General features: G+C 39.7%; 1 protein-coding gene across 1 annotated transcript in view; it reads right to left on the bottom strand.

Moving 5' to 3' along the window:
* Window positions 1-384: 384 nt before the first annotated feature.
* IPO7 (importin 7) overlaps window positions 385-13,808 on the bottom strand; it is a 52,538-nt gene continuing 39,114 nt past the window's right edge. The window contains exons 16-25 of the mRNA XM_032788120.2: window positions 12,486-12,614; window positions 10,668-10,734; window positions 10,465-10,590; window positions 10,062-10,159; window positions 8,460-8,555; window positions 6,500-6,720; window positions 6,189-6,394; window positions 4,952-5,158; window positions 4,431-4,547; window positions 385-621 (exon numbers count right to left, since the gene is read on the bottom strand). Of these exons, the coding sequence (XP_032644011.1) occupies window positions 524-621; window positions 4,431-4,547; window positions 4,952-5,158; window positions 6,189-6,394; window positions 6,500-6,720; window positions 8,460-8,555; window positions 10,062-10,159; window positions 10,465-10,590; window positions 10,668-10,734; window positions 12,486-12,614 (1,365 nt within the window). The 3' untranslated portion in view covers window positions 385-523. The remainder of the gene's footprint in view (window positions 622-4,430; window positions 4,548-4,951; window positions 5,159-6,188; window positions 6,395-6,499; window positions 6,721-8,459; window positions 8,556-10,061; window positions 10,160-10,464; window positions 10,591-10,667; window positions 10,735-12,485; window positions 12,615-13,808) is intronic.

Genomic DNA, 13,808 nt, shown 5'->3' with positions numbered 1-13,808 from the left:
ACATATGAACAATCTTGATAAATGGAAATGATGACAATTAAGTAAGGCTATCCGATTACCTTATCTTATATACATTAAAAGAATAAACACCCAATAGAGAAGAGGAACAGGGAAGGAAATTGGGCAAATACTCAGACTGCCACGAGTGTAAAAATTAAATCAGCCTTCTAGTTTGTACTGTAAATGAGACATTTTAAATAGTCCTGCAGCCCATGCCTATTTTTTCCTCAGAAAAAGAAAAGTTGCCTTCATGACGTCCCCTCTTGATTTCAGATTTCCACAGTTGTGTCATTTGAAGCTTTAAAGTCAGGTTCTTCCTATCTTCAAAAAGCCTCTGGTTTGCTTTCCAGTATTAGGTTGCATGATCAGGTCCCACTTCCTGGGTTTTGTTTTGTTTTTTGTCCAATCTATTTATCAATTCGTTTAGAGTGAGTTGTAGATAACATGAACCAGTTCTGGAACCACTACTGGGAGGAACACAAGCTCTTCACTACAATCACACAGTAGCAGGAAAAATGATAATTCAATTCATTCCTGAGGCCGGGCCTCCAAAATTGAACGAACTTGGCACAACTGGAGCATTGAATTTGTATCCTCCATGCTTTTCAATCATTTTGGACTCTGAAAGACAAAAATATTTTAGTAAAATGTAAGATATCAAAGAATGTAAGTATTACAATCTGTCTGTGAGTGGGTAGCATTTGTGAATGCCTCAAATTTTGGGGGCTTGAGACACCCAAAAATGCACCTGCTGAGCAACCCTCTAAAATCAGATTCCTTTAAGATGTCTTCATTGGGCACCCAAAAATTGCTCGTCACTTTTGAAAATCTTGGCAATAGATTTTACTATGATTAAAAATATATACTGAAAATATTAATACTAAAAATTCAAAAAAAATTACATTTTATAAATGAAGAACTTCCTGTGTGATGTGTTCTTTAAATAGGAGTCAAACACAGCTGAAAGTCTGGCCACTGGACTGCTACTGAACTTCTAGTGCTGTCTGTTTAACAAGAGATACTCTAGAGACCAGTCAGTCAAGTGACTAAAAAAAAAAAAAAAAATGCACTTGTACTAAATAAGCACCATTTGAATGTCAATGAAAAATTCACTGGTCTTCCAAAATTCAACAGTAGGAGGGGAAATACAAACAGAACAACGAGGAGGGGAAGTTGTTCTCTCTGCACACAAAAAATAAACTCTCTCCTTCCAGTTAAGGCTGCTATGCTGCATAGGTTGGTGCAAACTATAAAAAACAAAAAGCACTTAAATTATTCAACATCCCCTCTACATTCCACTTATCCAGTTCTAATTCTCAGTCTCAGCTACCTTCCTCTCTATCCTCATCTTGAAGGGACCAATGTTACATCTGAACTCTGACCACGCTGACTGGTCCTATAGTTTCCATGTGTTTTAAAAAATTACACAGGTTTGGTGTGTCTTTTCACAAGTTACAATGCACACACAAATCAAGGCCTGGTATAGATCAAAGGCACAACATAGAGTAGTTGTCTGATTATTTTCTCTCTGAGACACTCTCTCCCGATCAGACACATTTGAATGGTGCCTCTCTGTCATAAACAGATAGCTAAGGGTTAATGTTTCTTTTACCTGTAAAGGGTTAACCAAGGGAACCAAACACCTGACCAGAGGACCAATCAGGAAACCGGATTTTTCAAAGCTCAGGGAGGGAATTTCTTGGGTATTGTCTTTTGTCTGTGGACTCTGCTCTGTGCTCTTTTGGCTCTGAGAGTAATCTTTCTATCTCCAGATTTCTAATCTTCAGTTCAAGTTGTGAAGTACAAGGTAGAAAAACAATAGACTTAGATTGTTTTTTTTTGTATTACATGTGTGTTAATTTGGAATGTTTAAATTGTAATTTCTTTTTGGATAAGGCTGTTTATTCATTTTTTTTTAAGCAATTGACCCTGTTATTGTTCAATTGATTCAGAGACCATTTTTATGTTTTTTCGCTCTCTTTTTTTTAATAAAGCTTTCTTTTTAAGACCTGTTTGAGTTTTTCTCTGGTTAAGGCTAAGGAACGAAGGGGGGGGATCCCTTTGTGTTAGATTGACTAAGCTTGAATTTGCATAGCCTCTGGGTGAGGGGAGAGACACTTGATCTCTCCGGTGTTGTATTTCAAGGAATTGAATAGGGTGATCGTCCCAGGCCATCCAGGAGGGGAAGCTGGAAGGAAGTAAAGAGGAAACAGGAGGGGGGTTATTTCCCTTTGTGGTGAGATTCAGGGCATCTGAGTCTTGGGGTCCCCCAGGGAAGGTTTTGGGGAGCGACCAGAGTGAGGCAGGCACTGAAATTCCTGTCTGGTGGCAGCGATATCAGATCCAAGCTGGTAATTAAGCTTGGAGATTTCATGCTAGCAACTTATTTTCTGAACTCTAAGGTTCAGATCTGAGTAGGAAAGCTATGACACTCTCTTCCTGCAAATAACAAGGGCAGTTCAGATTTCTTTGTGCTGCTTCTGCACTCGGACCAGACAAATACTTCTTCCAGGACAGCAAGGAAACACTGAGAACCAGAACTTTGCACATGCCATGAACCTTGTGCACTGCTCCAGTGCTGCAAAGGGGCTGAAGAGCTGTTCAGTTAGGGAAATTCCTGCACGGCACACAGTCAGCAACAGTGACTACATTCTAACAGTCTCCAACATAGGGCATATGCTCAGTGGCAGAGGGCCCAGCTGGAGGATCCTGTGCTGTGGGCAATCCCTGGCTAACGTAAGCATATAAACATTACCAGCTGATGTAAATTACATGAGCCTCAAAGTTGCTTTAATTTGTGCTAAGAATCAACAGCGGAAAATTAAAAAATGATCCTTTTCATAACATGCATAGTTAGCATACGGAGCCCACTCCCCCAAGGTATAATTAAGGCCAAGAGTTTAGCAGGAATCAAAGCAGGTCTGGACATTTATATGAATAGAGACATTCAGAGTTCCAATAGTAGACATTTGAAAACCCAAGTGTTTGAAAATTTGTTTCAGAGCATAAACTAACTTCTGATAATGATTAGGAAGAAACTTTCCCTAGGGGTAATTATTCCATAGCTCCTTATTGTGTTTCTTGCACCTTTTTTCTCAAGCAACTGGTACTGGCTGCTGACAGGCAGGATTCTGGAGCTAGCCATACCACTGGTCTGATTCAGTACGTTACTTTTCAAGCCTATTTAATTATATACACGGACTCAGAAGGTATATCTGAAGAACTTCTGAAGGCAAGGCAGAATGGAGGAAGACAGTCCAAGAAAAGAACAGATTTTTCAATCTGGATCTTGACCTATCCCCAATCAGACATACTAGAGAGGAAGTAGTAAGAAACAGAAGGAAAATATTCTCCCTTTTCTAATCTTAAAACCTTTAATCTATTATGCTTGTGTTGAAGAATGATGGTTAATAGTGTAGCATTTTATAAACCTGTTAATGAATGATCACGTGACCACTTTAGAGATATCCTCTGGTAGCAGCTCCCCAGGCTGCCATGTGCTAGAGTCCACTGAGTATGGTCCTTGATCCACCTAGCTATAGATGGTCTTGATGCTTTCAGGCCCAGGCATTTAGGAAGGAGCTTTACAGACTGTCAGCTCTACTAAATTATTGGCACCACCGCTCACCTTTACAATGTGCCAGACTGTTTATGTCATGTGTTGAGATTTTGTATTAGCTAAAGGAAGACTGTTAGCTTGTGAGGCACTGGAGATTCAGGGAGCAGGGTGGAAAAGGTAAACCTTGGTTACAAGACTGTGGAGTACAAAATACAGAGTGAGATTTCACTAGCAGAGAGCAACTGTGCTAGAGCTTCACTCCTCCAGCTCCTGAGAGGTCTCCTTGTATTTTGAGCACCTTGTGGTCTTCAGCTTGTCCTATTTGCCGGCTCCATTGTGATGGGGGAGGAGAGAACAAACAAAACAAAGGAGCTTGGCAGGAGGTCCCCGTTTGGAGAGCAAAGCCATGGAAGTTCTGCTTATTGCTGCCTACTCTCCTCATCAGCTTTAGAAGTTAAGACTACAATGGTGGGAACAGAGACATTACTTTGTTTGCATCACTGGAGGCACAGAAACAGACAGAAGTACAGAAGGGCCGAGAGCCTTGTGGGCAAGTTTGAACTACCTCCAATATGTTTTGAGAGAGAACACTATTCAGTAAACAATTTTAAGCAAAAATACTGACTGTTACATTATCAAAAGCTAAAATATTAAGCTGTAAGTTAATGCTGAACTATTCAAAACACACTAATTATCCTCTCCCCTTTGGGTTTCCCAGAGCAACCCACACACACACTGTTTAATGTTTTGTTAACATGTAAGCTTTTTTGAGTAGGGTCTGTCTGTATTGCATGTCTTGTGAAGCGCCGAGCATATCAATATTTAAATAGTAAAAAGTAATAAATGCTATAAAGTATGAATGGGAAGGTACCGTGGGCTGCCCGCCTTTGATCTGCTAGAGTTGCTATGTCCTGTAACTGTTTTCTTTGTTCTTCATTAAGACCATGTGTCAAAGCTTGGTACCAAACGGGGTTACGATTCTGAATTGCTACAAAGAAAAAAGGACAATTCATCTCGTTAGAATATTCCATCATTCAAAACTTGTTCTCACTGCCACCTTAATCAGAAACCAGCCTGTATTTTGACTTGGTGTCCCCCTAAGAAGAGGCAATACTAAGAATACAAGAAATCTTAAAATTGGTATTTCAGAAACAGATACAAGTGTTCTAAAAAGCAATGAAAATGCCTCAAAAAATGTTCATCTCTTTAAATACTTTCAACTTTCCCTTCTCCCACCCTGGAAGCCACACTGACTTCTCTCTCTAGGGAGGGAACTAAATTAATAATTTGTGACAAAGGACAATTCATTATGTACTTAAATTTTCCAAAAACAAATTAAAATTGAATTAAAAATATGTAATTGTCAGCTACCAGACGAAATACAGTTCTTACTCTGAAAAATTGCTTTAAATATCTGATATTCATCAACAGGGTTGTCTTCATCATCAATAATTGTTGAATAGCCCTCCAGAGCAGTCTCTTCAGCATCATCTTCTTCCCAGTCCTCATCGTCTCCATCTTCTCCTGCCTGTTTTGCCAGAATCTCTAGGTATTCTTGTCCATCTTCATCAATATCATCTTCATCACTCCCCAATTCCTCTGTAAGGCGAATGTCACAAAAGAGGACTCTTTTACATATAAAGCAATGAGATTTTTATCTTCAGAATCAAATTTTCTTCTTTATATAGGATTTTGGTTATACTGATCAGTGATGGAATCAATAAAAATGTGTTTTCACACAAAAGGGCCCACTCCTCTCCATCTCTACCAGTGCCACACTTTCCTTTGTGGCCCCTTTCCTTATCTTCTGAGCAGCAGAAAAGGAACATGTTGCTGCCACAAGAAACTAGTTATTAATAAAAACACTTATGTGGCAAATTTTGCATGGCACTTCAGAAATTTAAGCAAGACATGGTCCCTAACCCCAAGGAATTTAGCATCTAAATAGTTCAGGCAGGAGCATGGGGAGAGGTGGAGATTATAGATGCGGACACAGGCAAAAGTTGTGCAGAAGTTTGAACTTAATGCAGAAAGACAAAGAAGAGATCTGAAGAGGAGGAAGACTGATCAGAGAGACTGGAAAGGGTGATTATTTTTGGACAGACTGGAGACAGCTGATGAGGTGGAGGTTATTTATGCTAGAACAGGCAGGAAAAAGGTGCTGTTTCAGATACAGATTCAAAGCACCAGAACATGGGACACTCTGTAGCACACCTTTAGTGCGGAGGAACAAGAGGTCCACCTGCAGCTCTCTTTCTGTGCCCTTCACTGGTGGTTCAAATAGATGCAAGGGGGAATGGTCTGTCCCAGCAATAACCCCCTGGGAAGCAGGAGATGTCTATAAAAAGAGCTGGTCCAAGATAACCCTGGAGAGAAGCAGCCCAGGAATCTCAGCCGTAAAAAAAAAAAAAAAAAAGGTTTACTTCTGCTCCAGTTAGGAAAATTGCCAAACGGGTCCATAAAAGGGTTAAAAAGAAGCTCCAAAGCCCCAGCTTTAGCTGTATCTATGGAGGTAGAGGACTCTGGAGAATTACAGGCAGGGGCTGGCTGTCTCAATGTGCTAGAGTCTGTCAGACATGGAGGGGACACGAGACATTGAAATTTAGCAGTACTATTTCAGTTTCCTTACCAGTTTCCTCATCTTCTTCAGCTTCATCATCATCATCACTGTCATTTTCATGCTCTGCATGGCAAGCGTATGCTCTTTTCAATCCATTAAATAAAAGAATAAAAGCTGGCAGGATCTGTCCTGAAACTTGATTTAAAACCTGTGGTATTTGCTCCAGATCAATAAGAGCACACAAGCCCAGCACACACATCTTTCTATCATGAAGTCTAAAATAAAAAACAACATTTTATAATCTACTTATTTCCAATTTCTAAAAATAGAAAATAAGTGGTAGACTACACTTGGCAGTCTTCAAACTGAGTGCAGCTTACCCCAAGAAACAGTCTACATCATTAAGCCACTGTGTGATGAAGTGATTAGTGACAGGTTCCACGTTATTGGGGAAACGAAGATTTTCCAAGGTATTTAATAACAGATGAGGGTTGTAATACAAAGCAGCTATGGCAACCTGGAGGCACATCGTTCGCAGTTCACTTGTTTTCACCTCTCTGGTCAATCTCTCTAATGCAGCTTCCACAAATAAAGGTATACACTGGAAGAGATAGAACCGTTATAAACTCAGTATTTTAATGGATCAAACACCACCCTGCCCCCCAGAAACAAAAGTTAATTACACACACACACACACAATTATTCCATGTTATATCATTTTAACAACTGTATTTCATAGGTACGGTTGCAGAATGGCACATAATACTGAATAAGCAGTCTGGTGCACAAAATATACCTGAGGTTATACACATAGATGAAATAAATAAATAAAAAAAAAAAAAAAGTACAGTGAAACCCCACTATAACGCGATGTTTGGGATCCAAAAACTTCCATCGCGCTAAATGTGGGGTCGCAGTATAGCGGGTTTCAAGCCAGTCAGTTTGTCAGTGGTCCCCAACGCAGCGCATTGATGTGCGCCACCTAGGGCCCCTAGGGCCTACTGCCCGGCAGGGGAGAGGAACCATGGCTCCCCGCCTGCCGAGGACAGAAAAAACTCTGGGGCTGCGGGCGCCACTGCTCTCTGTCCCCGGCAGGTGCGGGGCCATGGCTCCTCTTGAAGCCGGAGAGAAGCCGTGGCCCCGCACCTGCCAGGGACAGAGAGCACTGGCGCCCGCAGCCCCGGAGAAGCCAGAGAGAAGCTGCGGCCCCGCACCTGCTGGGGACAGGGAGCACTGGCGCTCACAGCCTTGGAGTTCTCTGTCCCCGGCAGGCGCGGGGCTGCAGCTTCTCTCCCCTGCCATGGTGTTGGGGACCACTGGTACAGTACTGTATTATGCCTTAAAGGGGAGCCAACCTATGATCACGTTATATGCTATTTCGCATTATGGCAGGGCGCGTTATTGTGAGGTTTGACTGTAATGCAAGGATATCAACTTCAGTGTTAAAATTGGTGGTAGAAGTCAAGCCAACATAAATGCAATACATCATTAACCGTGAGTAAACCTATACGTAGTACTTTGGTTTGTAATATTACCCATGACAGCTATACTAAATATATTTAAGTGTATGTTTAATTCTCCAATAATTCTGTAATCTTGTTTCTTTTTTTAAAAAAAGAACTAGCTGGTGTAAATAGAATATGAACATCAGTAACTCCAGAAAACAGATTTAGTCACTTCCCATGTTAAAAAAAAAAAAAAACAAGACACCTTTGACTTTTTACTATAGTAATCTCAGTTATTAATAGCGGAGAACAGCATTACGGGATGTAACTCAAGATATCTAGCAGAAGGGGGAGAGTAGTTTCCCTGCTTACCTGAGCAGAAGGTTAGCAGTATTATTTCAACACGGATTAAGTTTACCTTCAGACAAATTAAGAACTAGAATCTTCAGGAAAACTCTACAAATATTACATTGGTCTTGTACCTTTACTTCCTAGCAGCCATATGTTTGTCCAGTATATATGAGGGAGGAATGATTTCTCTCACTGATTCCAGTAAGAGACAATCTCAAGAAATTCTTGCCTCCCTACAGATGGTGCTTTTTTGCCAGTAGAAGTAGGGATGCTATGGGCTTCACCCTCTTTCTTCATTCTGGGCTGCCATGTGGCTCATCTTTAAATCTTTCCCTTGTGTATGCACTACAGTGTATTACAGAATTGAATCCAACAGCTAAAAGAGGTAGTCTGCTCTTAAACCGTACTCCCTCATGCATGGAAGTGTTTCAGATTGTCAGACGCACTCTACCTCTGGAGTATATCTCAGCAGATTCTGTTAGTTTCACTGAAACATGGTGGATTTTGTAACATGATTTTAAGATGGCAAGCAGATGTTACTAACCTGATCAATGCCACGCCCTTTGCACTGTAAAATGATGACTTCCAATAGCTTTGCTGCATGACATTCTGCATCTTCTCCTGCAACACCAGTAAGGACCTGAAAAACAGACTACTGTTAGTTTTCTGCTTATGGGTAAAAGCTGTTTTTGATATTCTGTTTTAATCTGAGAAGTCCATCTACAATTAAGAGCTCTATTAAAATACTAGTGTCATAAAAACTAGAGTGCCATTTCCAGCTTTCATCAGTGAAGAAGAGAAATAAAAGGGAATAAACTACAACAAAGGCTCTGGATCATAACTGGAGATATATAAGTTGAGCAAAAAAATAGTTGCAGCTAACAACTATCTACTCGTTCTGCAAAATTGTTGAATATTAGTGTAGATACAAAGTTTATAGGAGTACTTGTATAAGAAGTGCTCATAGCCATTTTGAAAACATTTATTTGCGCAAAAGATTCACTGAATAGTTATCTGAACAATTCACATAAAATTTTACAAAGCTTGTTTATAACATTTGTATTGTCCAACCAGGGACCAGAAAATACTATACAAATCTAGGACTAGCCACATGGCACTAATAGAAAACAACAAGTAGTAAAAACTGACAAAGACCAGGTCACAAACAATTAAGATGAAGTTTGTTGGAAAAAACTGCTCAATTACAAAATAAACAGATGAAAAATCAACCTGTCTGCAGCTAATTCACAAACACAGAAAGGGCTGTAACTCTTCACATAAGTTATTCACAACAAAATTCAAACACTTCCAATCACAGAATCAACCAAAGGAAATAATGTGAGCACTCAGATCTAAAGAGCAAACTTGGTGCAGAGTACAGACAACAAAACTTACATATATAATACACAAGTCTGGAAGAGAAAACTAACTGCATTTGAGAAGGTTTTCATTCCCCTAGACTAACTAGAGCTAAGGTTACAAAGAACGCTCTAAACCCCCACATGCTGATAGGATTAAAATGCCAATCAGTTGGCATCTAGCTATACTGACAAAATTGAAGTGAGAATGCAAAGGATGGAAAACGTTGAGAGGCAGTGTAGTCCAGCGGAAAAGATGGTGAACCAGGAGTCATGAGAACAAGGTTCTACACCCAGTTCTACCACAAATCTGCTGCGTGGTCCAGGGCAAGTAATTTCATCTCTCTATGCCTGTTTCCCTTCCCACGTTATTTATCTTGTCTATTCAGATTTAATCTGTTTGGGGCACTATCTCCTACTACATGTCTGCATAATAAAGCTCCATTTACAGATGGGACTCTAGGCATTGTTGTAATACAAATAATGCAATAAAAAGACAACTGACTCCAGTCCTGCTTGTGCATAATGTCTAATATTCTTATGTCATGCACAACTTATTCGGGGGGGCGGGGCGTTCTTTTAACTAAACCCCTGATAGTGACTTGGTAATTTCCTTTTTTCAGCTGCTGCTCCTTGCAGAGTCACGGCAAATACCAAACATCATATATCAGAAGGGTACAATTTAAAAATCTCCAGTTTGAAAGTCTATTGCTGTAAAAGAAAGTACATTTGTACAAAATATTTTTTTCCATAAGCCAGTAAGTTTTAGACAGAAGGAGTCTACCTACCTTTTTGCACATACTGTAGATCATTTCAAGATATTTTGTGTCAGACAGAAGTGTGTCTGTATCGACAGTTACATAATTATGCAAGAGAGGCATCATATCTATTAAACAAGAATAATCAGTTAGCCCTTCTGTTATTTTTTTACAACACTAGCTGTTAATATACAGCTTTCAGGCTTATTGTAAGCTAGTTAAACATGGTGTTGGCTACTGTAGTAGGATGTCACCTGACAAACCTGGTTACAAAGATGGCTTAAGCAAAACTATTTTGGTCAAAATAATGTATAGCAAATATAACTCTGTTCTGAACATTGGTTAAATTGCAATTAAGATTTCATTTATGCCCCAAAACAAATATATCAAACCCACTAATCTTAGGACATAATTTTTTATTAGGATTTCTTACCTGTAAAGTAATCAAAGCCATCCTGCTGAAAAACTTCAAAAACAAGAGGCAAAAGCTGCCACATCTGTGCAGAGACTTGCTGACATGTCAGACTGTGAGCCAAGGAAAAGATCTCTTCATAGAATTCTAAAATGGAAGTAGCACTTTATTAAATTTAATGCTAATGACAGACAAATAATTAACACAAACAAGGAGATACATACCTAAAACATGCTGCTGTAAAACTGTTCCAATAACTTGCAAACAAATCCCTTCCAATTGTTGGGTAATCTGAAAGAGAAAGTTTAAATTAGTTTCAAGCACATGTAAAAACTGTTTTAAAGTAAGTTTTAAAATAAAATTCTGTAAACTACCTTTACTAGAGTGTCACCTAACAAACAACACAAAAATTACATCTCTTGAACACCACATGTATTATAACTGCACCATTATAGCGAACAATCCGTCAGGCTCTCTTTAACGCAATCTTTTTCTTGGAACGCCATTCTTCTTTGGATCTTGAAGGAATCTCATTTAGGGATGTCTTTGCTTATACTTACTCTTATTTTAATTTAGTTTTTGAGTAACATTTTTAGTCCCCATAAAAACATAATAAATGAATATATATAGCACAACAGTAAATTAGTTAAGAAATCAGAATGTCCCTTGGTTTGTTATTTGGCAGCATCATGTTATGAGCTTTGTACCTTAAGACTTGTGTGTCATCTACACTGCAATTAGACACCTGTGGCGACCTGCGGCTGCTGACTTAGCTCAGCCTAAGAGGCTTTTTAACTGCAGCGTAGAGGTTCAGGTTCAGGCTGCAGCCTGAGCTCTGGGACCTTCCCATGACCCAAACTCCAGTCCAAGCACGAACATCTACAGCACCATTAAACACCCTCTTACCCCGAACCCAAGTCAGCTGGCATGGGCCAGCTGTGAGTTTTTATTTGCAATATAGGCATACCTTTAGTATATTTTCCTAACTAAGACCACTGGAACTTTAAAAACATATTTATTACCAAGCCGTTTAGGCACCATGGAACTAAAACATTTATCAGAAAATCAGTAGCTGTAGTAGCATAACACTCAGTATTGTAGCTTCATCGATCTTTGCTGGAGTATTTTACAACACAGATTAAGGCTGTGTGTACACTACAGAGCCTATGCTGGCATAGTTATGCTAACAGAGCCTCCTAGTGTTGCTGCAGGGTATGTTTATGCTACACGAGGGTGGAACAGATGCAGTTGCACTGCTGTGGTTCTTCACGGTATGCCTACACTTAAAATGGTACAGCCGTACAGCAGCACAACTGCAGTGCTTCAGTGCACACTACTGATGCAGACAGGAGGGCTTCTCCCCTTGGTGTAGGTAATCCACCTCCTCAAGAGGCAGTAATTAGGTCAGCCCTGTCTGTAATGGGAATTAGGTTGGCAGAGCTATGTCTTTCAAGAGTGAACATTTTTCATACCCTTGACCGACAGATATGCCTGTGTAAGTTTTAAGCGCCAACCATGGAAAAGTCGATAAAGAAAACCCCCTACACTGAGTTTGGCCTTATACCGATTTCCCAATACTTTGCTGTATGGCAGACAGCAAACTGATACATCAGCAGCGCATGGCCTCAGTATTGTATGTTTATTACTGACGCATCTATTTTCCTCCAAGGGTAGATGGCATCAAGTCAGACATTTCTCAGTACAGCTGACAAGACTGTTACATGCTACAGACAAACTGAGCAAATGACATCACTCAATTTTAGCGGTTACTGCCTCCATCTGCTGGTACACAAGAATTATGCCAAATATCTGGACTGCTACAGAAATCTGTTAAGATGTCCAAGATCTTAAATATTTATGCTCCTAGCTTGTACATGCAACAGTTATGATTTTGTGTGTGTGTGTGCAGGTGTAAATAAGCTTAACTAAAAGGATTTTAAAACATTGACAGAAAGCATATTGTTGGATTTTTATTCAGTGCACAATAACTATTTTCCAGCATCTTAAAGGCATTTAATTGCTTTGAAAGAGTTTTTCCTTACCTCCTTGTGATCTTCAACTACACTGAGGAGTGTATCAATGGTATTCAAAATTCCCATTGCTGTCACCGCCTTGTCATCACTGCCTTCTTCATCTGGTCCAGTCTGAATGACCTGATTAAATGTCATTGCCTGAACAGTAACAGTAAAATCCCAGATAAGTGTCACTCAGGTAGTTAATTAAAAAGGGTATACTTGGGGATAGACTATTGCACAAGTTTGAGACTGTACGCTGAACTTTTGAGATACTGTGTGGTTAAAAAAAATCAGTACAGGTGAACACCAACTATTTGAAATATCCCTCAAGCTCAGAATTTTGTTTTTCCAAACTTCGCATTTTCCAAAATCTCAAATTTCTTAATTCTGAAACTGTCTAAAGTCATTTGAATAATCAAGGTTTATCTGTATATGAATATAGTAGATTTGCAATTATATATAAAGGAGTATCGTTTACAATACAGAGCTCAGGGCATAACTCAACAGTTTACAAAAACAGAAATTGACTGATTCTAAAACTGAATAGAATTAGTAGTTATGTACCACATAGTAAAGTGGATTATTGTACCAAACTGGATGGTCTCTACGGAAAAGGATAAATGGACACAAATCAGACATTAGGAATGGCAATATACAAAAACCTGTAGGAGAGCACTTCAACCTCCGTGGCCAACTATAGCAGACCTTAAGGTGGCCACCCTGCAGCAAAAAAACTTCACGACCAGACTTCAAAGAGAAACTGCTGAGCTTCAGTTCATCTGCAAATTTGACACCATCAGCTCAGGGCTGAACAAAGACTGTGAATGGCTTGCCAACTACAGAACCAGTTTCTCCTCCCTTGGTTTTCACACCTCAACTGCTAGAACAGGGCCTCATCCTCCCTGATTGAACTAACCTCGTTATCTCTAGCTTGCTTGCTAGCATATATATACCTGCCCCTGGAAATTTCCACTACATGCATCTGACGAAGTGGGTATTCACCCACGAAAGCTCATGCTCCAAAACCTCTGTTAGTCTATAAGGTGCCACAGGATTCTCTGCTGCTTTTATTGTACATGTATCACTAATTTAGAAGAAACAGAAAAGTCAAGTTCATTATAGACCATAAAACCTAAACATTAAGGGCCTGATTTTGAGATCAGCACCAGCCTGGCCTCTGTACTTATGAAAATACAGGTACAACGTATGATATGTGGATGTCCCAAGAACACAACAGGTATTTTCAGATGCAACTAATTTAGCCTAAAACATCCAACTACTGGCACCCCCAATTTGCTACCAAGAAACTACTACTAAATTTCTGTTTTAATAACTTTAGTAATGAGGTCA

This window comes from Chelonoidis abingdonii, chromosome 4 (genome assembly GCF_003597395.2).
Source record: "Chelonoidis abingdonii isolate Lonesome George chromosome 4, CheloAbing_2.0, whole genome shotgun sequence".
Taxonomy (NCBI): domain Eukaryota; kingdom Metazoa; phylum Chordata; order Testudines; family Testudinidae; genus Chelonoidis; species Chelonoidis abingdonii.
Note: the sequence above shows the minus strand (reverse complement) of the source record. Positions and strands in the feature narration are given on the sequence as shown.